This window comes from Glycine soja, chromosome 17 (assembly GCF_004193775.1).
Source record: "Glycine soja cultivar W05 chromosome 17, ASM419377v2, whole genome shotgun sequence".
Taxonomy (NCBI): domain Eukaryota; kingdom Viridiplantae; phylum Streptophyta; class Magnoliopsida; order Fabales; family Fabaceae; genus Glycine; species Glycine soja.
Window position 1 is genome coordinate 6,936,192 of NC_041018.1, and position 26,000 is coordinate 6,962,191.

The 26,000-nt window shown below is 30.9% G+C and overlaps 2 protein-coding genes across 4 annotated transcripts; one reads left to right on the plus strand and one right to left on the minus strand.

Moving 5' to 3' along the window:
- Positions 1 to 4,716: 4,716 nt before the first annotated feature.
- Positions 4,717 to 16,355, plus strand: LOC114392844 (pantothenate kinase 2-like). 2 transcript variants are annotated; one of them, XM_028354077.1, is made up of 22 exons: positions 4,717 to 5,082; positions 5,663 to 5,881; positions 6,058 to 6,110; positions 6,488 to 6,604; positions 6,800 to 6,919; positions 7,028 to 7,122; positions 7,212 to 7,305; positions 7,465 to 7,596; positions 8,209 to 8,321; positions 8,423 to 8,615; positions 9,582 to 9,790; positions 9,873 to 9,917; positions 10,023 to 10,071; positions 11,130 to 11,212; positions 11,484 to 11,600; positions 12,794 to 12,857; positions 13,167 to 13,313; positions 13,402 to 13,560; positions 13,832 to 13,915; positions 14,528 to 14,722; positions 14,814 to 14,885; positions 16,022 to 16,355. In XM_028354077.1, exons 1-22 carry the CDS (start codon positions 4,824 to 4,826, stop codon positions 16,109 to 16,111), a joined length of 2,709 nt encoding a protein of 902 aa, XP_028209878.1. In that variant the 5' UTR covers positions 4,717 to 4,823; the 3' UTR covers positions 16,112 to 16,355. The 2 variants fall into 2 exon arrangements, with proteins under 2 accessions (XP_028209878.1, XP_028209879.1); XM_028354078.1 differs by having other exon boundaries at positions 5,663 to 5,878.
- A 1,179-nt stretch (positions 16,356 to 17,534) lies between these two features.
- On the minus strand, positions 17,535 to 20,443 carry LOC114392899 (dof zinc finger protein DOF5.6-like). Of its 2 annotated transcripts, XM_028354152.1 has the most exons (3): positions 19,873 to 20,443; positions 19,099 to 19,202; positions 17,535 to 18,862 (listed from the first exon to the last, which is right to left on the minus strand). In XM_028354152.1, the coding sequence occupies exons 2-3, from the start codon at positions 19,102 to 19,104 to the stop codon at positions 17,924 to 17,926; spliced, it is 945 nt and encodes a 314-aa protein (XP_028209953.1). In that variant the 5' UTR covers positions 19,105 to 19,202; positions 19,873 to 20,443; the 3' UTR covers positions 17,535 to 17,923. The 2 variants fall into 2 exon arrangements, with proteins under 2 accessions (XP_028209953.1, XP_028209952.1); XM_028354151.1 differs by lacking the exon at positions 19,099 to 19,202 and having other exon boundaries at positions 19,873 to 20,442.
- Between the last annotated feature and the right edge of the window lie 5,557 nt (positions 20,444 to 26,000).

Here is a 26,000-nt window from a genome sequence, read left to right on the forward strand (position 1 = left end):
TATGTTGTTTAATCACAATTCGTCATTTATAATAAGATTATTTATTTTTATGATAATTACTTTAAAAGATATATCAATAATTTGTAATTGGACGATGATATAAAATTATTTTACACGACTGCATGACTAATAAACTCTTATTTTTATTTAAAATAAAAATATCAAATTAATATCAAAATTAACAATTTTATTAGTATAATATTATCAAAGTATGGTCTCTTGTTAATGTTTTTAGTTATTATATACTTACAAAAGTTTTAAAAAAAAAACAAATTATTATTCTAAACAAAAATAATTTTAACAAAATAAATAATAATTTTAAATATTAAGACTTAGTTAATTCAACTCAACCTAACTTGTTTATGATCAAGCTAGTTTTGGTCGAGTATGTAAAAAAAGTATACAAATTCTACCCAATTCATAAAATTTTGATCGAGTTTGATAATGATTTTAGTCAAATCCAACCCACAAATACTTGTAGTCACCACCCTAGAGTGCTTCCTTTGCCTTTTTAGCCTTGTTTTTGTTATACACGAGAATAAGGTTCTTTTTTTTTATTTATTTATTTTTGAAATATTGTTCAAAAAATTTAAGGGTCATTTGGGATGGTTTTTAATTTTGAGTTTTGATTTTTTTAAAATATAACAACTAGTTTTTAGTTTTAGTTTTGAAAAAAATTAAACCAATTTTTAAAATATAATTAGTTTCAAATAAACTCATTTTGAAAGTTTCACATTGTATTAAAATTAGTATAAAAGTATTTTTGTGTGGTGGTGACGATAATAATGATGGTGATGATTTCAACACTAGCATTAACAATAAAGATATCAATGGTGGTCACAGTGGTAGTGGTGTGGAGGTGGTGATGTAGATGGTGGTGGAAGTAACGATGTGGTGATGATAACTAATAATGGTGACGTTGGTGGTGACAGAGGTGATATTAGTGGCGGTGGTGGTGACAACAAGTGGTGATAGTTGTGTGGTGGTAACAATGACAAAAGTGATATTAGTGGTAGTGACAATATTGATGATGGAGGTGGTAGTGACAACAAAAAAGTGTATCATTGTTAAATATGGGGAATTTATATTTTGTTTAAACTAAAAACCAACTTCGCAAAATCTTTTTTTTCTTGGTTTTGAAAATGAGTGTAAAAATGTTTCAAAAAAAATTTAAAAATCATTTTAGTTTCATTTTTGTCAATATATTTTATTTTAAAAATTGCATTTGAAACTCAAAATAAAAAACTGGCAACTACCCCAAATGGGTTCTAAAATTCTTAAGAGTTTTATAAATGCCAATAATTTATTGAAATTTAAGCACTTGTGGCATAAGTCCTAGCATGATAAGAACTTATTGAATAATTAAGTTGTTTTTTTTTTAACAAGTAGTAGATAGTATATAAAAAAATATAGTAGATAATATATTCTACATCTTGGAGGAGGAAATTTTTTATTAATAATTTTATTATTTTTTATATTATTGCAAAAAATGAATCAATTCAAATTTTCACCATAATTTCATTAATTTGCTTGGACTTATTGAATGTTATCAAGTGACATATCCAAAAATCTTATAAAGGGGTTGATTTTTTTTTCTTCTTTTATAATTGTTTATATGTCTAGATTTTAATAAATAATAGTTTTTAAAAAATTATTATTTTACACATAAAATAGAATCTAATTTTTATATTAAATTATGATAATCTTAATTGTTATTATAATAACAACAAACACACATTAATTTTACACTAGTTATCACTTTAATCATTGCTATAAAACAACAATTATAACTAATTTTACACAATTTTATATTAATTAACATTAATCATTATTATAATAACAACATACAAAATTAATTTTATACCAATTACCTTGAGTTCCTGCTCGTCGTCCCCCCTTCCTGCTTCCTAAATTTGTGGTGGACTTGTTTATCTTCTGCAAATGTTGAAGTTTAGTGAAATGTAACTATATAAACATACACACACGAGGAAGGATCAACTTATTTCAAAATAATTCTTTTAGAGTTATTTTGCATCCTCACCATTCATTATCTTGAAGTGTAACGGTTTAAAGTTACTCTCAGAATACCTCGGTCCCACTTGGTATCAAGTGATCCTATTTCAATACAAAGAAAAGTTCAACTTACACAAAGGAATAACTCTCGTCCTCACCATTCATTTCTTTGGATTCTAACGGATAAGATTAATGACTTATTATAACCATGACATTCAAGGGAAATGAATAATGAGGATGATCACTCCCTATATATGTATGTGTGTGTGTGTGCATACATATATTATGAGACTGAGATGATTAATTAAATCTTAACCCTCCATATACAACGATCCAAATTTATTTCTCTCACTATCATATAAAATACATTCATCTCATATGATATGTCATATATGTATATAAATAATAATAATAATAATAATAATATGCATTCTTAACCAAGAATAGCCTTTTGTGGCTAATGTGTTATATTGTTTTGTCTTCCCATCTACCTGGAAAAAAATAAACAGATAAAATAATTTGAGAATTTGATTTTTAAAAACATATTATATTCAATATTATAATACTTAGTAGATTTTTTTAAGATAAATACAATATTCTTTTCTATCTATCCTTTTCCAAAATTTTCATTTGTTCAATTAATATCTTAAAAACTTCAGCCTTACTAATAAAAATAGTAATATATATATATATATATATATATATATATATATATATATATATAATTCAAATTAGTAATAAATATTTATTTTTAAATATGATTTTTTAAGGTCTTAGATGATATAGAAATTAAGGCAACTACCTATATATATATATATATATATATTCAATCTGAGGCCAAGAAATTAAAGAACTTAGATAACAATAAGAAATTCATTAAATCATCCTATCTCATCTTGAAGAACAAAATGATTCAGGGTGAGGAAAAGGAGGTTAAAAATGAAGATCGAGAAGATCAAAAGTTTATGGGATTAATCAACAAGATTAAAATAAAAAAAATCTATATCAATACTAGAATCATTATAAATGATTTTGTTTTAGATATAATGAGCATATTAGACATTGTGGCTGATTCAAATTGTGTATGTTAGAAGGATTAGTTCCTATAAAATTCTTTGAGAAAACCTCAGAAAAGCTGAGTACGGCGAATGACTCAACATTAAAAAATAATTACAAATTATCAAGCGCAATCATAGAAAATCAAGGTCTTAGGATCGAAACAATTTTTTTTCTGGTAAAAAACCTTAAGAATGAAGTTATCTTAGGAACACCCTTCATTAGATCTTTACCCCCTTCAGATATCCAAGGAAGGAATAACCACTATCCATCTAGGAAGAAAAATTACATTTAACTTTTCTACTAAACCTATTTCAAGGAACATAAACTTCTTAGAAAAGAAGATTAGCCAAATCAATTTTTTTAAAAGAAGAAGTATTTTTTTAACAATATTGGTGGAAAACCCCCAATTAAAAGAGAAAATCCAATCTCTGTTGCAGCATATTCAATCCACTATTTGTTCTGACTTGTCTCATGCATTTTGGAACAAGAAAAAATATATAGTCGATCTCCTTTATGAGTAAGAGTTTAGAGAAAAACAAATTCTCACCAAAGCCAGACCAATTCGAATGAACGAACAACTCCTTCAAGATTGTCAAAAAGAAATTAAAGATCTACTTGATAAAGGTTTAATTAGAAAAAGCAAAAGCCTATGATTTTGCACTGCTTTCTATATCAACAAACAAGCGAAACTTGAACGGGGTACACCTCTTATGGTGATAAATTATAAACTGCTGAATCAAATCTTACAATGGATTAGGTATCATATTCCAAACAAAAATGATTTACTCAATAGATTAAATTCTCCAAAGATATTTTCCAAATTTGATATGAAGTCAAGATTCTGACAAATTCAAATACAAAAATCTCATAGGTACAAAACTGCCTTCACAATACCTTTCAGGCAATATGAATGAAATGTTATATCATTCGGTTTGAAGAACGACCACATATATATATATATATATATATATATATATATATATATATATATATATATATATACATTTTCTATAGAGAAAAAATGAAGAAAAAACACTTTTTTTTAAAATTTAAAAACCATATAATATTTATTAAAATAATAAAACATTAAAACATTAAATTTATATTATTATTATTATTTACTTAAAAACGATTAAATTATAAATAGTTACTCTTTAAAAATGACAAAGTTGTCTTCCTTTTTGTTTTGTTTAAACGATAAAAACATATGTGATAGAAATAGAAAAAAAAATATAAAAGATGTGGATAAAAAAATATAATTTATCTCCAATGTTGGTTGTTTTTCTTTCCTTTCCAAACACGCCATAAAAGACTAAAATACATTCTTGTTTTACTTCTCTTTTCTCACTCAAAAAATAAAAAAATAACCATCTCCCACGCATGCTGACATGATAAAGAATCCAACTCCCATACTGCTATGAAATAATTTTAAGTGGATTTTGTTCGGTGTTTGGGTCAAAAACTCAAAATTCCACTGAGAGTATCCAAAATGAACGTTTCATGCATTAATGTGATTGAACGAGAGAAATTTACTATCTGTTACTGCAAAGCGGCTTCACTTGACATTGACATTAGTAACTAAAAATAACTATTTAATTTTGACCAGGAATTAAATTAGGTTAGTGAGGGATAAAAATTACATCGCGTGCGTTTTTTGATTCATTGAGCACGTAAGCTTGCGATCGAGGGAGTGAGTTAGGTGGGGTTATGACTAATGAGCAGATGGTTGACTTGCTTGTCAATATGAATGAATGAATTTTCTTCTACAAAAGGAGGGTTTGGTGAATTTCATTTCATTATTGGATTTGAGGTTGAAACTTGAAACTTTGAGACTCAGAGAGAGAGAGATGGCGCACACGGGCAGCAACAGTTCAATGCACCGGTCGAGTTCACGGCCTCAGCTGGATCTGAGCAAAGCAGAAATTCAAGGAAACTTCGAAGAGAAGTATCCAACCATTTTGCTACCCAATCAGTCTCATGATATATCTCACCTCGCTCTTGATATTGGAGGTATATGCATATTATTATAATAACAATTTCAGATTCTTATTTCGTCTTATGAATTATTTGGCTTCAACCTTTCTTTTATTTGTCAACAAAGGCTAACTATGTTTTATGCCCATCATGACCATTTTATTTTCTATTTTTTTTGTTAAATTTTTGGATGCTGAGATTATTACATATAAAGAATAATAATGTTACGCTGGTCCCTGGACTTCCTCCTTCAACCCAAAAGTAACTGGAACTATAGAGAGCTCATGAATTAACTGGCGGTAGTATACTTAATTGTTTCAAGATTGAACCTTAAATACTTGGAGGAGAGCTTTGTCGTCTAGGGCGATCCTATCCGGTTCAAAGATGATTGTCTCCCATCCTGTGTCGAGGATTTCGTAATCCCCCCTAAATTTCTTTGTTATAGTATTATCCTTTTAGGTGGGTGAAATAAATAAAGAAAAGAGGATTGAACGGTAGCAATGGCAGTTTCTCCCCTCAATGACGTGTGACTGTTAATTTGCTTGTTAATTTCAGAGGAAAAGGTTGGTAATATTTGAAATATGGCTGGAACTTACGATTGAAAATATATGGGCAGGATCTCTTATAAAGTTGGTGTACTTTTCAAGACACCAAGACCAATCAACCTATGACAAAAGGGTGAAAAATGTGAAGAATCGACTGGGATTTCCACCCAATGGTAACAGGAGAAGCTATCCTATTCTTGGTGGAAGGCTTCATTTTGTGAAGTTTGAAACTAGCAAGATTAACGAGTGCCTAGACTTCATTAGCTCAAAGCAGCTTCACTCTGCTGGTGGTATTACTGTCTTGTTCAATTTACTTCTTTTATGTATGCTTTATCTGTCTTTTCAGTACCACATTGGATTGCTAAAAGAGTACTGCATGTTTTGATTTTGAATATCATTTATGTGTTAGTTCAACTACTTTCAGACCTTAATCAATTCAAGATTATGGACTTTTTGTTGTTTATAGGAGGGGAATCACGTTATTCTGATGCCAGGACTGATTCAAATGCCATAATTAAGGTAACTTAGTTTCTCCGACTATTTTTACATTTTCAGAAGCTGAGTTATTTTTTTCTTTAGTTGAAGGGATATATCAAATTTCCAAAATGCAAGTTATTTTATTTTAGCTTGATGCTTGCATGCACAAGTGCCATAATCTATGCCCAGCTATCACATTTGGAAGTAGTTATTGTGAAAATGATAATAAGCCGAGTCTCTTTTCCCTTTTGTATAATAACAACAACAAAGATGCTTCCATTTATTCTATATGTTACTGGTATTGTTTATGACACTATTTTAAGAGTTGTGATTATTATAGATAATTGTGTAATTCATTACTGCTTGTTTAGTGTTAATTTCATTGAACTACTCCGTTAATGGATTCATTTTGTGACAAGGCTACTGGTGGTGGGGCACACAAATTTGCTGACCTTTTCAAAGAAAGACTCGGACTGAGTCTTGACAAAGAAGATGAAATGAGCTGTCTTGTAGCAGGAGCAAATTTCTTGCTGAAGGTGGATCAAACTCATGGAATTATCTGTTTTCTCTTTTATTTTGTTTAATAATGATCTTGATAGTTACAAGACCATCTTGCGAGTTGAAAAATTTGTGCAAGTCTTTATCTCATGCATTTCTTCCTTTCCTTTCAAAATATTCTTGCTAATCTATATTGATAATTGCTAATTAGATGTTGTACCTCTTCTTAGTAGGCAATTCGTCATGAAGCTTTTACACACATGGAGGGCCAGAAAGAGTTTGTTCAAATTGACACTAACGACTTGTTTCCTTATCTTCTAGTTAATATTGGATCTGGTGTTAGTATGATCAAGGTATATTTGTTTAGTTTCCTCTTTTTATTTAACTTGCCGATCCCTTTGGTTTATGTTTTATAAAGACAAACTGGTGGTAATCTATTATTTTAATCTGGGTTAATACAGGTTGATGGGGACGGAAAATATGAGAGGGTCAGTGGGACTAATGTTGGTGGTGGTACTTATTGGGGCTTGGGAAGGCTGTTAACAAAGTGTGAGAGGTCATTTTTCTGATAATTCTCCATTTTTTTCTCTTTATCTACTTCTATATTTGAACTATTGCCAAAGGGTTTCTTAAAATGAGTTCCAGCTTTGATGAATTACTTGAGCTGAGTCAGAAAGGAGATAATAGTAATACTGACATGCTTGTTGGGGACATTTATGGTGGCATGGACTATTCTAAGGTAAATTTTGCAGTTGATCATTGCTGTATGATAATGATATTTATCTGATATAAGAAAATGCTCTAAATTTACTTATTTTCTGGATTAAATTGATATGAGTCATTTGATATGTTTTCTATCAATCACAACTTAGTATTTACCGGTGTTAAATAACCATAGATTGGCCTATCGGCTTCTACCATTGCTTCAAGTTTTGGCAAGGCTACCTCAGAAAAAAAGGGACTTGAAGATTACAGACCTGAAGATATATCGCTCTCTCTTCTACGAATGATTTCATACAATATTGCCCAGGTGAGTTGACAATCGTAATTTTGTCTTTTTTCCAGCAAAAATTCAAGCTGGAAAAGTGCAAGCAGTTTGTGATACATTTATGCTAATGATTCTTCTGTTTCATTCAGCTTTTTGGATAAATTAGATGTGTAAATAATATTCAGTTCTCTGTGTTTACTTATTGAATATTGTTAAATTTCAATTTAAATATACACGTACTGAATGAAAGAATGTATCCTTTATAGAGTTTCTCCATAAAAGTACTTAAACATTTAATTTTTGTTGTAAAATAGCTACTCATTTTATGTTGAAAAGTTCACATTAGTTTTTTCAGAAATTGTAAACCTTTTTTTATTTGGCTAAAATTTAAATGATAGTCTACTGATTTTGAAACATTTTTTTTTCTTTAGAAATATTTTCCAGAAAAAGGTTATTTTGATCCACCTACAATGAGAAAAGACATGAATGGAGACACATCTCTAATAATGAAGATGATCCATGACACTAGTTCAATATCATGCTTTCTGGCATTATCAGGATTATCTTCCATCTGTAGTTTTCATATTCTGTTCCACTATTTGTTCTTCCATTGTGTACCTGACCAATTCTGTTATTTTTGTCTCTTCTGTGTAGATAGCCTACTTAAATGCATTGCGGTTTGGGTTGAAGCGTATCTTTTTTGGAGGATTTTTTATAAGGGGTCATGCCTATACCATGGATGCTATTTCTTTTGCAATTCATTTCTGGTACATAAATTGCCTATTGGTTTGACATAGCAAAAACAATTATTTCTTTGCTTTTGATTTAATTGTTATATTGTGTCAAGATTTACATATTTGTCATGCAGGTCTAATGGGGCTGCACAAGCAATGTTCTTGCGACATGAAGGATTTCTTGGAGCATTAGGTGCATTTATGAGTTATGAAAAGCATGGTTTAGATGACCTAATGGTGCATCAGTTAGTTGAAAGATTCCCAATGGGTGCTCCATATACAGGAGGCAAGATTCATGGCCCCCCACTTAGGGATTTGAATGAGAAGGCAAGTGAGAGGAATTGGAAAACCTTGATGTTTGCTGGTCACTTGTTTAAGGAAAATGATCAAATTAAATGTGTTCTAACTTCTAAGCTATGGTGTAAATTTGAAGTCAAATTAATGGAAATGATTTTTTTGGCTATCAATTTTGGTACCATAAGGAATATTCCACTATATTGTGTTAGGGCTCAGGTATCTCTTGAAGCAATAATAAAATTACTAAAGTAACTCCACTAGTGAGATTCTCTGGAATAATTTGTCATGTCATCCATTGAAAGGAATCATATTCAATGGTGTTCGAATACTTGCTTACCCTCTAAAGACAGAAAATGTTGAATGTAGAAATGAATAATGATAAAACCTTTAAATGTGTAGGAAGTGATTATAGTGTGAATTGAAAAGGAGTGATTTTTTTTTAACCGTGTCAACATCCTTGGTAGTTTGTAAAGAGTTTGTCAAACACTCCTTTTCCTTTTATGTTAAATTTGATTATTATTCTGTTAAATTCCTAAAAATTTTCTGGTTCTTGCCATTTTTGAGGTGGGTGTATTAATTTGACTTTTCTTTCATTAGGCTTTTTACTATCCTGTTTAATACTACTCTAGTGATGTAGTAAGAGGTCTCTGTTTTGTTATACTTTTGAATTTTCCTGTGCTATGGTTCATTTCAAAGCTCTTGAATGAATGAATCAATTAAACAATGGATGGTGACAAACATTGAATTAGAATGTATGAAAAAAAACGGGGGCTAGATTGTAACTGAAAAGTATGCCTATGCAGACAATGAGCAGGGGACTGCTAAACCTTGTTGTTGGTTTTGAATACTTGCCATATTGATTGCATGATATTGAGTGAATTTTAGATGTTTTGGAAACCAGTATGCCATCTAGAGGCATTTTTTAGTTCTTTTTCTTATGCTTGGAAGCAGCTCAATTTGTTAGCAAATATTATGTTTTAAGCAATTCTAGTGCAGATTTCATGGATGGAGAAGTTTCTACAAAAGGTAACTGAGATCACTGCCCCTGTGCCGATGGCTCCTCCTGGAACTACTGGACTCGGGGGTTTTGAAGTTCCTTTGTCAAAAGGAAGTACTCTGCGATCTGATGCTAGTGCTCTAAACGTTGGTGTCCTACATCTAGTACCCACTTTAGAGGTGTTTCCATTGCTAGCAGACCTGAAAATGTATGTATCATACTCAACACACTGGCCTTCTACTGACAGTATTGTATTTCTCTATTTTTTAACATAAATTATGTCTCTACAGGTATGAGCCTAATACTATTGATCTCTCAGATCACAGTGAATTAGAGTGAGCACAATATTTTAAATAAATTTTAACTTATTGCCAATCAAGGCTACCATTGTCTCTAGTGCTTGGCTTCTGTGGCTAATGCAAAATTTGTATTTGATGAAGGTATTGGTTCAAGATTTTGTCAGAGCACTTGCCAGATCTTGTGGACAAGGTAACTGTTCTGTCTTTTAACACCTAGACTTTTATCATTTTTTGTCTCTTCATATGTTACAAAGGCAATAGAAGGAACATCCTAGCACATGATAAGAAATTAATGAATGAAATAACTCTACGTTCTGCTTATAAAAAGTTAAAATGTATTCCTGTAACAAGATGATATTTAATGAGTAATAATATCTTTTACATCAATATATCATATAAAATTTAAGAGACAATAAAGAAAGAACAGTACAAAGCAAAGCATGGGATCAGGCTTTTTCTTTAAACAAACCAAACCAATAAACATAAAAACCAAGGCAAATCTCTCTGTAAAAAACTTGACAACCTTACATTAGCACTATAAAGAGGCCCAAAAAATCATGTGAGCAACTAAAGTCTTAAAATTTGGGTTTGAGCCTAACTCAACCCTAAAAGTTCCTCATGAGGCGAGGGTTACCCCCACTTATATATACCATTTTGGTCACATCACTAGTCAATGTATGATCTCCAATACTCCGTCACATCAAGGATTGAACATCTCAAGCGTAAAGTATATAGAAATGGACATTTGTGGGTGGTCCAATAACGGTTGGTAACAAGACCACCCACAATGTTCGATTCTACAAACTTCACGCTTGAGATGACTATTAGTCTTGGAATTTATGTTATTAGATGGATAGTGAACTATCCAACATATTTTTGTAATTCATTGGGTCAAGTAGTCCAAAGTTCATTGGTTGAGCATAGTCTTTAAGGAATGAGTGCTGAACTCTACAATGTTTGGATTCAAAAATGTGTATAAATATAGAACTTTATCTAATAAAATTTTTTTTTTGAACAAATAAAATATAATATACTTTAAATGGATGGGTTGGATTTCCATCCATAAAAAATGGTTAATGGATGGGTAGGATAGTTTTTTTATTAAATGAGTCATGGATGAATTGGATTTTTTAATACATGTTTAATGGATCATGAATGTATTATTGGTTTATTTTTAACCCATCCAATATAATTCAATTCAAAATTTACCCAATCCAGTCATTTGACACCCCTACTAAAATATGATAGGCTGTAGCAAGTGAAGGTGGGACTGATGATGCCAAGAGAAGGGGTGATGCTTTTGCTCGTGCATTTTCTGCCCACCTGGCTAGGTAATACATGATGTTGCTGTTTTCACGGCTTACTACTGTTATTTAAGTCATGCTATCTATCCTCTTATACTGATGCAAATTTATAAGAACAATTCAAGACTATTTAATTAGTTTATGGTTGATCAGTTGCATTAGTTTTTACTCCTAAAAACCATTTGTTTTGTATCATTTTTGTCAATATAACACTCAATGAGCTCAATAGGTGTTTAAAATTTATTAATTTTGGCTGGCAATACACTTCTCCAACTGATCAACTTGCATAACTGAATAGGTTAATGGAGGAGCCTGCTGCATACGGGAAGTTAGGTCTGGCCAGACTACTGGAAATGAGGGAAGAATGCTTGAGGGAATTTCATTTTTTTGATGCGTATATAAGTATAAAGCAGAGGTAATTATGTTTGAAGAAACCAACACATTCTTTTCCAACACTGGTTTTATTATTAGGTGAAATACATATAGGTTCCATTAGAGTGGGACTCGCATCATTCAGTGGGACCTACATGTATTTCATTCAATTTTAGTTTGTTTGAAAGTGTGTTTTAGAAAAAATTTTACTAGCTTTTCTCATATATCGTCATTGAACCATATGGATGAGATCTTGGAGGACTCTAGATGTAACTGGTTTTTTAAGCCACTATATGTCTATTTACATGTGCAACTTCCACAAAAGCAATTTACTTAGATAAAGAGAGGTTGGCTAGTCGTGTGATATGATGCAATGCCATTATTCTGTCTCACTGAAAGGTGCAGAATGCAATGTTCCTCTCTGTTATCAGATGGTTATCTAAGGAGATAGTGTTCAATTTTAATTTCTTCATTATAATTATAAAAAAACTGGGAGAATAAGGGCTCTTGACCCTTCTGTTGTGTTTACACTTTAGTTTTCTGTTTTTTTTACTCATTCTCCTAATTGGGAGAGGTCTCTTCTTGACAAACCTACCTGAAAATCCAAATCTCCTTCTCAGGTCAAATTGTAAACTTGACCATGGTACTCAATAGGAATAACATCAGGGGCACAACCATTTGGAAATCTGAGTCTCCTAAACCCTATAATAAAAACATTTGGAAATCTAAATATCCTTTTTTTGGTTGATCTAGGGGTCTCACTATCCTGCTTTCTTGTACATCTGTAATGTGTACATCTCTTGATTTTCTTAATTATTTTTTTCCCCTTATTGTTAGGATTTTTCTTATTTAGTTCTCTCAAAAAATTTCAGAGTTATTTGTGTTTCATTACCCAAAACCTGATCATCATGACTAGAGTAGACATGAAAACCTGGATTTTTTTTTTATGTTTATATTTTATCTAAATGGACTAGCAAAGGGTTTAGTTGAAGATAGAAAACAATGGTGTCTTTTGATTTATGCAGCTAGCCTCACCTAGTGAAAAATACTTCATAGCTGCTTCATCATAAAAGATACAAGCTTTAGATACACAACTCAACTCTTAAAACAAAAAGAAGAGAACTTCCCTTCTATCAATGTTAATGTAGTTCATGTCATCTCTAGACCTATATTATCCTCAGAATGTCCTTATTCTTGATCACTTAAATTTGTTATTTGTGTTTATATCTATAATAGGGAAAATGAGGCATCACTTGCTGTCCTACCTGATTTGTTGATGGAGCTTGATAGCATGGATGAGGTATGCCTTACTATTACTATAATCCTCTGAATTTAACATGGTGGGAGGAGTCAATATTTGTTCCTTTTCGTGTAGTACATGAGATGATATATGCAACTAATACATTATTCCTTTTTCAAGTCAATATATGTAAAGTGAGTAGAAGTGACAATGTACCAGTGAGTTTCATTTTCATGGCATGCAGAGTTTAAAACTTTAAATTCAATATGCCAGTAGTCCTTTTTGCATTTTGGTTCATAGCGCCCCTATGCCACTCTAGTTTCTCATAAATCATGTTGGCTATTAATCTGAAAGCCTCATTTCTTTCAGGAAACAAGACTACTTACTCTCATTGAAGGTGTTCTTGCTGCAAACATTTTTGATTGGGGATCTCGTGCATGTGTGGATCTCTATCATAAAGGAACTATTATTGAAATTTACAGAATGAGTCGCAACAAAATGCAGAGACCTTGGCGTGTAGGTGTAGTTCAACATATTCATGATGAGGGTATTGATCTCGTGCATGGTTGATAGTTGAATACTGAGCTAATTTTTTGCCATTCAGGTGGATGATTTTGATGCCTTTAAACAAAGAATGTTAGGAACTGGGGACAAGAAACCACCCCCACATAGAAGAGCTTTACTTTTTGTGGACAATGCAGGTGCTGACATTGTTCTTGGGATGCTTCCCCTGGCACGAGAGCTCCTCCGCCGTGGAACTGAAGTGAGTTTACTTTCTTTATTGAAGAAAATTTGAAGTTACTATATTGGAATGAATTTCCCCACAGGAAAATATTTGATTTTAATTTCAACTATTCACGAATCATGAATTCAATAAACGTTTTGATTGAGTATAGATGTCTGATGTTGTAGAATTACATTTGTTCTCTTGATAGAAAAGTAAACAGTCATCCAATAAAGGGACAAATCAGCATCCTTATAATGGGTCCTATGCCCGAGTTGTGTAGTACGAATATAATAATGCATGAGTGCAGGTGGTCCTGGTTGCAAACTCCCTTCCTGCTTTGAATGATGTGACCGCAATGGAGCTCCCTGACATTGTTGCTGAGGCTGCCAAGGTTTGTGTATTTTCATGAACTTTAATTTGTTGGTCTCTGTAATATTTTGTGATGTTAGATAACTCCTTTGTAAAATTCATATGAATGTCTTTACTACCTCTCTTTTTGTTTTCATGGTAAAGTCTCATGCTTGCGATATTCCTAGTAAAGAAATTTCCACGCACACAAATTTGGCATGTAATGATGTTATGTAAAACACACTTTCCTACTGTTGTGCATTGTATGAAACACCTGTATTTTTACAACTTCCCTTTAATTTTTTGTATTCTAAATCCAAATAAACAGCTGCATACATTTATAAAATGCAATTGTTATTTTATTTTTCTTGTCTTGTAGACCTTCCTTTAAAATTTAAATGATCAAGTAGGCTAGCGTTCACAATGATTTCAACAAGAATGGTTAGAGAACATTTGTTAAGTGTCAACTATCTGTTTCTCTATCACATCATTGGTAAAAGTACTTGCTGTGGTTTCTCATTGAAAGTGTTATTGGGAAGATCGTGATATCATTGACCCTGTTTTTTATGTCAATTTCTTTATTTCACCACGACCACAGTATCCATGATTATTATGCATTAGTTTAAACAGTGGAACTAATTCTTGTATCTTACAGCACTGTGACATTCTTAGGCGAGCTGCTGAATCTGGTGGCTTGCTGGTGGATGCAATGACTAATACCTTGGACAGTCCTAGAGAAAATTCTTCTTCTGTTCCCTTGATGGTTGTTGAGAATGGGTGTGGTAGTCCATGTATAGACTTGAGACAGGTCAGCTCTGAGCTGGCTGCTGCTGCAAAAGATGCTGATTTGGTGGGAAAGCAATTCTGTTTATATAATCAAATTACTATGGATTTAATAAAATCAAGAAGCAGATTCTAATTAAGCTTTCTCTATTTGATAGATAATTTTGGAAGGGATGGGTAGAGCTCTTCATACCAACCTCAATGCCCGATTTCAGTGTGATGCTTTGAAGGTAAGTTCATCTGGTTTACTATTTAAAGGGTTTGTCTCAGTCAGATGAATTTTAATTTGGCATATTCATCGTTGTGTTTCAGTTACTGATTTGATGCTTTTCCAAGATTTCTTGTTGTCTTATCTAAATCATTTTCCTATTAAACTCAATTGCTTTGGTTGTTAGGTGGATTCTTGAACTTGTTAGGATTCATTAAATGGAATATCTTTTTTTTTTTTCCTATTTCTTTTTGTAACCACCGAGTGGCGGATCCAGAATTTTCTTTTGGTGGGAGCAAAAAAAAATTTCAAGCTTTTAGATAATGCATAATATCATGACAAATAAATTCAAAATACCTATATTTTTACAAATTATAATTGTTCTCTACACATTTTCATATTTCAAAAATATTGTATGATTTTAAATCGTCAATACTATAATATACAATGCTAAAATTAATATTAATTTATTCTCTCTTTTATCTCTTATAACTTTTTAGATTCATTTTTAAAAAAATTATCTTATGGGGACAACACTAATTTTTTTGAGGGAAAAAATAAAAATTATTTGATATATTCATGTGACAAATAAAATCTTGTGGGGCAATTGCCCTCATCCCCTTGAGTGTAGATCCACTACTGTAACTTTTCGGAGGGACTTTGAGGTATTCTCACAATTTTCGGTTCTTTGAACTAGCTATGGATTAATTCTCGGTTCAAAATTTAGTCACATTTAAAGATCTTCACCCTGCCATATCTGTGATTATGCATATACTGTCTTCTCATACACCCATTCTTTTAAATCTTTCTATTTGTGCATTTGCCTCTGAGCTGAACTGGTTCTAATCATCATAGTGAACAGGAAACTGCACATTCATATCTTTAGATTTATGTAACATTTTAATGGTTTCTTCTTTCATTGCTAAAGGCATTCGTAAATTTTCTTTACTAGAGTCGCGAATGTGCTATTTAAATTTTAAATATTCTATGTAAATATGAATGAGAAACTGCACCCTTTAATTACTTTAGATTTTTAATGAAGCCTATTTGGTTTCTGTCCCCTGCTTGTGTGCCATATTGTTGATAAGATTAATTTAGGTCGAAGTGGCTCCTTTGACACAATTTTTTCCCTGTCCCTTCTTATATACTTTTTGGTAGCTTGCAATGGTGAAAAATCAAAGGTTGGCTGAAAAGTTGATTAAAGGGAACATTTACGACTGTATATGCAAATACGAACCTGCTAACTGAAAGCTTAATAGCATCCTTGGAGGGGATGTAGAATAAACTTCTGAGAGCAGAATGCTGTGTTTAAATTTGACTATTACTTTTTTTTTTGTATCATTGTGCTATATATAGTTCTCTCTCTCTCTCTCTCATATATATATATATATATATATATATAACTAAGAATTTCCATTCTCTTTATTTTGGTTCAATGGGTAAACAAGATTTGAAACCTTTCATCTCAGACACTCAAATGATTAAGGTGTTAGGTGTGCCTTTGAAGAAAGGATTAATTTACTTTAAGCTATTTTTAATTTTAATTACATGAAATTGGAATTTCATTGTGCTAAAGAATATGCGAAATTTTAACATGCTTAGTATTGCACTCAAACTCAGATTAAAAAGATGAAGCAACTGGTTCGATCAAGAAATTGGTGAAAACTTCAAACAGACAAATTGGGTAACAGTCAAATTTGTGTTCAAATTACCTATCTACTCTTATATTACAAATATAAAAATTAGGCTAAAATATAATTTGGATAATGAAAACTTCATTCTCCCTACCCTATCAATAACATTTTCTTAATATGCTTTCTCTTCTCTTCCTTGGAAGAATATTTTACATGCTCCACAACTAGATAAAAAGTTTCCCTTGTGGCCATTTCAAACCATTCCTTGATGTTTTTCATGCTGTCGTATAATCGCTTATCATTTTCTTCTGAACCTTTTCAAACTATCCTTATAATTTTCTTAATCGCTTATCATTTCAATATATCTTTTTTATTTTCGTCACTGAATTGAATTTCAATCGTACCTAAAGTTTTGAAAATGGATCGAGATCTTGTTACGAGAAGGGATGATATATATGTAAGAGGAAAGAACTCAAGTCATAGATATTTGGCTTTGTTTAGGTAATTTTTTAATTATGATTATATTTTTTTTGTTATAATTTTATATTTTTGATTAATGTACATTTTTTAATTTTTTTTGTCACCATAACTAACATTGATACAAAATATTTATTAGTTTACTAATGAGTAATCTTTTACCGGAAAATCTAGTTAGATCTTTAATCAAGTTTCTTCTTCCACATATTTTTCAAATTCACAAAATTCAAACAAAAAATTTTATTTAAAAGATTTGAATTTTTTTTACTGGTAGAAATTGAGTACAATACGGTATTGGTTAGACTCTCTTGATAAAGAATTTGAGTTTACTTTTACGCGTACCAACAACACTTTAATAGTATACATTCTCTAATTAAAATTTCTTAATTTTGTAAAAAAATCTTAATAATTCAAATTCATTAAATATTCATAATGCAATTAAAAAAAAAAAGTCCCGCCCACGAAAATTTAGGTTCCATGGAAGATATTACTCAAATTTCTCACGTACAAGGAGTTAGCAAATGAATAGTTAAGGAAGCATAATGAACCCTACAAACATAGAAACAAATATAATATAGCACTACTGCGCATTTTCTTCAACATGAAAAGAACTAACATATCATCCTCGAAGTTACAACAAATTCTAAAGCTTTCAGAGAGCTGCTGCGCACACAAAGACAAGAAGAATCTAAAGGCAGTTGGACACTGAAGCTTCCCCATTCACACTCTTTTTTGTTAAGTCAATACCAAACAAAGACCAACTTGGCAGAAAGAAACACTACCAAAGATAAATATAAAGAAGTAAACGAACCCTCCAACCAAAAAGGCTTTAATGCTTTATTATTAGCTCATTATACATACCAAACCCAAGCCTGGAGAGAGCTTATCACCACCTTTGATCATGTATCTGCATGATTAATTCATGATAAGAGAAGATTAATTATTAGCTCTAGACCAAAGGGTTTGTTGTGGAAGATCCATAGCCGGTCCATGATGACCCTGATCCATCAAGATATCCCAATGACACTTTTTCAGCACCAGAGCAACCCTGATGATCTTGCCATTCAAGGGACAACAGCTTAGGGTTTGGCTTCACATCAATTGAACCATTAAGGGTGTTGTCACCTCCATCATAGGGCAACATAAGTCGCTGGCAAGAGTCCATTATATAAGTTCCAACATTGCTAATGTTTCCATCAAGGGACATACCTCCAAATGCTGAAGAGGAAATAGCTTGATAATTCAATGGCGATCCATTGTAGCCACTCACATCACCAAACCCAACAGTCATATCACTATTTTCAAGAAGCTCAAAACTCCTAGTGGAACCCCTAATCATATTCATACCATCCAACCTGCTTTCCATGAAGTCAATAGGCCTAGGGTTCTCAAGCATGCCCATGTTATACTTACTCTCCATAAAAGTAGGGTTTCCAAGTGCACCAGCATTAGTCCCAAGCAAATTGTTGAGGTGAGAAAATTGCACATCAAGGTAGGGAAGTTGAAGATCTTTGTGATTATGAAGATAAGAGGGTCCAGGGTGGTGTACTTGGTTTTGAGTACTAATAGCTGGTTGGTGTTGGTCATTAATGATTTTCTTAGTAGAAACTTTCTTGTTCTTTCTGCAACCACCACCAACAGGAATGTTCCTAAGAGTGCCTCCTTTGGTCCAGTACCTTCTACATGTCTTGCAGAAGTACCTGGGCTGAGTGAGGCTGTAGTTGTTGTAGTAGCAGAACTTGGTGTGTGTTGATTCACACCTAGGGCACTTGAGGGATTGCTCTTGCGGGGGTCTTAGCCTTCTCTCTGTCATTGGCCTCGAGCATGGAAGCATGTCGCCAGAGGGTGAAGAAGAATCCACCCCACCACACTCCTCGTGAATTATTCCCTGACATTTCGTATAAAGAAACAATGATTAATGAATACGAAAGGAAAAAGATAAAAGAACACACCCAAATGCTATTAGATACCAAGAAAGAAATAAGAGAAAAATATAAGTATTATAAAATTTATGAAATAATAAAAAGAGAGATAAAAAAATATTGATAAAATGTTTAAAATAAAAAATATTCATATATGATTGCTCATAAACGTATGAAATTATGTGTTAACATAATGACGTACTGTCATAGTTTCTACATGCTTATCTCATTTTGGATTGGGTCCCTTTTCTTTTTATTCTTCTGCTAATTCTCCAACTCCTTCTCTCTCCCCCTTGTCTTTTTTCCCTTTCGTGTAGAAAAAGAAAAGAAAAACATTCTAATTTAAGAGAATAAAAAACAGATAACTAACTGCATATATAGTGCAACGTGACACAATATATATATATATATATATATATATATATATATATATATATATATATATATACTGTATGCTACTAGCTTCTTGATCAATACTACATTTTAAAGTTAAATATATATAGCTTAGCTAGCAGCTTACTTTATAACTCTAATTATAAACTTTGATAAGCTAAAACTCTCTCGTCAAACCGTTGTATTTCATTGCTGTGTTTTTAAGTGTGAGAACTTAATGGAATTCATTATTCATCACCCTAGGAAAATGATACTAGTAGCTAGACATCAAGGAACACATATAGAAGAGAGAAAAGTGTATTATATATAATAATAATAATAAAAAAGACAAAAGGAGAAAAATATGATAGAGATAAAAAGGAAAGAAGTGTAGATATAATAAATAAAATGATATGACAAAAAGAGAAAAATATATAGAGAGAAATGATGAGTGTTCTAAGAGAGTAAGAGTGTTACACCGATAGGATATCCAAATATAATTACTCCCCACTAAAATTAAATTTGCACACAATTAAGCATATGAATATGGTTAAGATGAGTTTGAAAAGTAGAGATTTCATTTTGATATATGCATGTGGTATACCTGCATCCAGTGATTTGATGAGTCCATGCAGACGTGGAGAGAGGAAAAACCCATTGACAAACCAGCAGCTGGGAATTTATCACTTCTCCTCTTGTGATAAACAAGTTTGTTACCTATAGCAGTATCAGCATGTAAGAGGTAAAGAAGAGGGCTAATTAGGAAGTGGGGAAGTGTAGGTGAAGAGAAGGGCAGAGCGTACGTTGAGGGAGTGGAATATTACTATATTGTGTTGTGTTATGCGACAATGTGAGTGTTGCTTGAGAAGTGACAGTGAATAAGAAGGAAGAAAAAGATGGGGTGAGGTGAGCAGACATGTTGTACTAGTACTGCTACTGCACTCATATATTAGTGAGCCCGTCGGTGACAAAACAATGGGTCCAGCCCTTCATATGGTGGCCCCACTGCTTAGGTCAGCTTGACCAGATAGATAAATATTCACTGTCACAGTTAGTGTCAGTGGTTGGTATGTATGGGAATGAGTGAGATAAGCATAAGCATAGCCGTTGATGGCATGGGGATTTGGTAGATTAGTAGAAGAGGATAGAGAGAGGGGTGTGTCAGGTAGAAATGACAGGAGCAAGATACACACACGTCCCACTACAGTCTTGTCTGAATGAAGTGACAGAAGCTGAGAATATTTGGGTCCTCGATAAAGAACACTCTACTTGTGGACCCCAAAAGCACTGGACCCACTCTCCCTCCTCCCACAAGCAAGGGATATATTCCCTTCCCTTCCCACACGCTCCTCACGTGCCTGCCTCCTATCTAATTTCTCATTTTTATTTTTCTCCCCCTCCCCATGCCATTCTTGCAATGCACTAAGCTCATTTGCATAACACACGCAGTTTGTGGAAAATGACATATGTTTAATCCTGAAATAGAATATATTTTTAGAAAATAATATAAATTTTAATTGATGATTATTTTTACAACCGATTCAAATGATCAAAATTATAGAAATACCTTGGATATCATTGAAAAATCTAACACTATAATTATAGTAGTACCAAATAAAAAATTGTTCCATTGCACTTACCTCTCTACCTCCAATATTGCTCCTGCTAATTAGGACAATTATCATCACACTAGTGTCTTTAGTTTCTATATATACCATCACAATTATCATCACACTTGAGAAATACCTATTTATTTTTATTATTTTTGTAAAAAAAAAATTAAAATAAATGAGAGTAATAATTTCTTTTAGATAATATTAATATTTTTCAAATGTATCCTAATGATACCATGTAAATTAATTAGTGTAAGATTATTCACTATTAAAAAAGATTACTTTTTAAGATATAAGATCAAGACGGTTGTCGAAAAATCATCATCATTTAAGTAGTGGTGATAATTTTATAAATACTACGAACATTTCAAACACAATTTTCACAATTATTTTTGAAACCTCAAAATGATAACAATTTTTAGAAAAATGACATTCCTGAAAAATAAATAAATATATATATATGACAAATGACGGATGTAACAATGTTTTTTTAAGTCTTCAAACACTTCAAACCATTGCTTCATCACTATAAATATTCACATAGGTAAAATGTTCAAACATTTAAATTTTTGAGATATATAATTATGAAAAATTAATTAATCCAAATATGATAAATATCAATGAATAAAATTATTAAATTAATAGAAATAAAAATATTATGTGAATATAATTTTTTTCAAAATAAAAATATTATATAAAATAAAACAAGTGAGGATAATTTATATATATATATATATATATATATATATATATATATATATTTACTAAAATGAAAATTACACTCGAGGATGAATATTTTTTTATGAAAGCAAGGAGATAAGTTACACTTGATTCACGAGAATAATATTTTTAATATATATAAAAAAGTATTATGAAAAAGTAATTAATCCAAATATTATAATTATCGATAAATAAAATTATTATGTGAATATATTTTTTTTCAAAATAAAAATATTATATAAAATATAACACATGGGGATAATTTATATATATATATATATATATATATATATATATATATATATATATATATATATATATATATATATATATATATATATATATATATATCACATGAGGAAGAACATTTTTTTTTATAAAAGTTAATAGATAATTACACCTAAATACAACCGGCTTTCAAGCTCAAAGTTTGAAGTCATCAAATTGATATTTTGAATATCATAATTTGCCTAAAAATATTGTATTGTGTTTGTATTCGGTTAAACCTAGTGATTATTTAATATTTATATCATCTATAGATATAATTATAGTATAACCATTGCTCTTTTTGTTTCTCTTCGGTACAGTTGGTATCATATGTCAATGAAAATGTTTTCTTTATTAATTTTTAAATAAAATTTATTGTTTAATTTTTTTACAATATGCTTAATCATCAATGTCATCCCTGCGTATGCACGTTATAAAAAATATGATTTTCTCACAACTTTACTTAAATATGTAAAATTAGATATGACTTAAACATGCAAACACATAAATGTGATTTTCAAGAAAGTTTTCCAAAATCTATGATAAGTATCTCAACATTGATTCATTGTATTTATAATATTTATCTCTCTATAAACTGTTAATCATATTCCAGTTAATTATCACTAAATATATTATGGTAAGTGCATTTTGAATTAACACTAAATATATTATGGTAAGTGCTTTTAGAAAATAATGTTCTCTGATTGAGTACTCTTGCTTCCAATTCACAAATTCAATAATTATTAGCAATACACTTTTTGATATAAAAATCTAAAGAATGATAATGCCAACTATTATACTACAAATTCTGCTAATAAATATTTTTAGAGATATATATTTATGCCGACACTAATCAATCAATATTCAAATTTTTTATTACATAAAACACTAATTTACTAATATAATTTATCACTAAATATCACTTTACCACAACAAATTCAATCAGGACTATACATGCAACAGACTTTACATTGATAAACTTTTATCAATTTGAGTTATAAGTTTCTTTTAAAAAGGATTAGTGACAGTTGTATTAGGACATCCAAATACAATTATGTTATTTTAATATTTTATTATAATAAGCATAGTTATATTTAAAATAGGAGATTTGATTAAATTTTTTTCTTAATATTATAACTGTGTTTTTTACCATACAGTTTACTGTCAATTCTAATTATGTTACATATATTCATTTAAAAAAATAATCACTAACAATATTTTGTTTTTTAAAAATTTAATCAATAATATATCTTTGTCCTATATATATATAGTTTTAATTAATTACTCATATCACATATATATTATTTATCAGTTAAGTATCTATCATGTTGTAATTCAAGTGAGTGAACTGATACGCCAATGAATTGATTTAGAGACTATTGTCATTCAATTGAAAGCCATATTCTTCGACTAGGCAGGTTTTTGGGAATAAACTGACAAGCTTCTATCGGAAGGGTGTGACACATGAAAGAACAACGAGGAAGCTTTATCCACTTATGGTGTGTGAGGAACACAACCCAAACCCGAAGTACACGCTGTGTCAGGTGTATAAAGTGAGAGTGTGCCCACGTTACCCTCGTACACATGACTGCGTTCTTCTTGTAGTTGTAGATGAGTATGTCGTGCTGGATGTATGTCTTTCTCAATTTAGCACAAAGATGGATGAATGGATTACTACTGTTTCAATCATCCTCAGCATGATATCATTGCTCCTTCAGTGTATTCTAGGTCTTATTTCTTTAAATTATTTGCTTTTGTGTTGTGGAGTGTACCCATATACTTTATAAGTAGTTTTAACCTACTTCGGTGTGCGATGATCATTAGGGCTGTTGAAGTGATATTCACTTCTTCCATTTATTTTACATGCATACAAGTCTTGACTCTTAAATGTAAAATTTACAATATGCGTATGCATGTTTACGTTATATTTGAAAAAAATAAAGAAAATGTGTTGGAATATGTATTTTTTTATTTTATTATCTTAAAAAAATGTAAAGGAAAAACATCATAATACCATGAAAAATGTTAACAATACATTTTGAACACATTTTTTTTTATTTAATAAAGTTTATTAAAATTACAAATTTTTATAGGTCCTTACTATTAATTAATTTAACGAGTACATCTTTTCTAATTTGGTATTATCAATAAATTTTAACTGATAATTATAAAATATGTGTTACAAATTATGTTTCTGACACTCCTCGTAATACCATAGTACGTAATATCATATTCTTGCAATAGTTATAACAGTAAAAGAGACAAATTAGTGGTATAAATATTTTTTGGACTTATCAGAAAAAAAGAGTTTTTTTTTCTTGTTCTTTTGTCATAAAAATGATTTCAGTTGATCATGACTTGTCCTCAGCTAAAGGTTTCTGTACGTATATGATTTAATCACATATTCAAATATGCTTTAGTGTTCTTTGGCTTTCTTCCATATGTATATCATATATGCATATGTTATGCCTTTGTAGTTTGTACATTAGTAGGACAGTAAATTAACATGAGTATATCTCCTTTTGAGATATGGGAAAACTTCAAAACTGCCAAGAGCCTTCAATCTCAAGCTACCTATATCTTTACTGCAATAACATATTTTGCTTTATTTCTTCTTTCTTTCCTTGCCTTCTTTTCCTAAAAAATAAATGACATTTCAGAAAGGCCAACTCAATCTCTACTTAAATTTAAAAGGTGCTGTTTTTCTCAAAAATATTTAAAGCTAATTTTTTTTAGGGTCATTTTTTTTCTTCCAAATTTTTTAATCTTTTTTGCCCCATTAGATACTCCTCCTCTTTATCTCATTATATTTTACCCCCTTTCTTTTTGGTTAATAATAGGGTATTAATTATTAAAGTATGTAGAACATACCACTCACTTTTTTTTTACCTTTTTCAATTGTCAATTTGTCATCTAAATTTTAAAATGTCTTGTGAATGGAAAGAAGGCATGTTGAGATTAATAGAAGGCAACTGAAAACCAGTTCATCCCAAAAAGAAAAAAGGTATTTATAAGTGGTATATTATAAGATATGTAACATAGGCCTGTCTTATAAAAAGTAGTTAAAGAAAATGTATATAGAAAAGTTTTAATAAAAATATTTATTCATATTAAAAACCAAAAAAATACTTTGATATTTATTTCTTTTAAATAATTGAAAGCATTTGATTTTTTTTTAATTTCCTTTATAACTAATATTTTTAGATCGACGGTCGTTATTCAGCAAAGCTCGTAAGATATGTGCAGATTAATTGTGCCCTCCATATCACGGTCTTGTCAGCAATGTATGATTGTAGAGTAATGATTTCTTTTCTTTTTTAAACATAGACCAATGATATTTCAACAAATTTCATCCCCATAATTTTCTCATGATTTTGATATAAGCTAGTACTTTGATAAGTTTACCTTAAAACTTTACATGTATATATAGTTATATACTGTAAGTGTTAAGTTTGATTTTCTATCATGATGATTATCCTTCCAATAATAGGTTAACAAGCTACATGCGATATGTGTGGTCCGCGGTATGATTTTGGTAAAAACAAAAAAATCGAATACTCATCCCTCGTAATGAGTGCAGTCAATTTGGAATTCTTTGCGTCAAATTAATCCAAAGGATCAGCCCCCACCATGAAAGTTCTTTTCAACCCTTCCTAAAGTTTTCCTTCAGAACAGAACATGTATAGCAATGCAAAAACAAAACCCAGTTTAAAATCCCCAGCACCCTTTATAGCTAGCACCATGTATAGACTATAGTTTATAGTATATAGCAAGCTCCCGATCCCTCACCCACTTATTATCAGCGACCAATGTGATACATTTTGATGGCTAGTGTGAATGAACATGCTAGTGCAAATCAATATCTTTATATAATCAAATCCAAATTATTATCTAATCCTGTTATGCATGTAATTAAAGAGATTACGAATCTGCCACTTTTTGTTTATGTATAAGCAAATAAATTAAATTTGATGTACGTTATTTTTTTCTTCTATATGATATGCGCATGCGCGACACTGGCAAGGGCCAAGGGTGACTGCGGCGCAGTGAAATGAGTAAACAAAACAAAAGGGGAATAATGATAACTTCTTCAGAGTTCGAAGTAAGATTTTGTTTTATATATAGATGGACG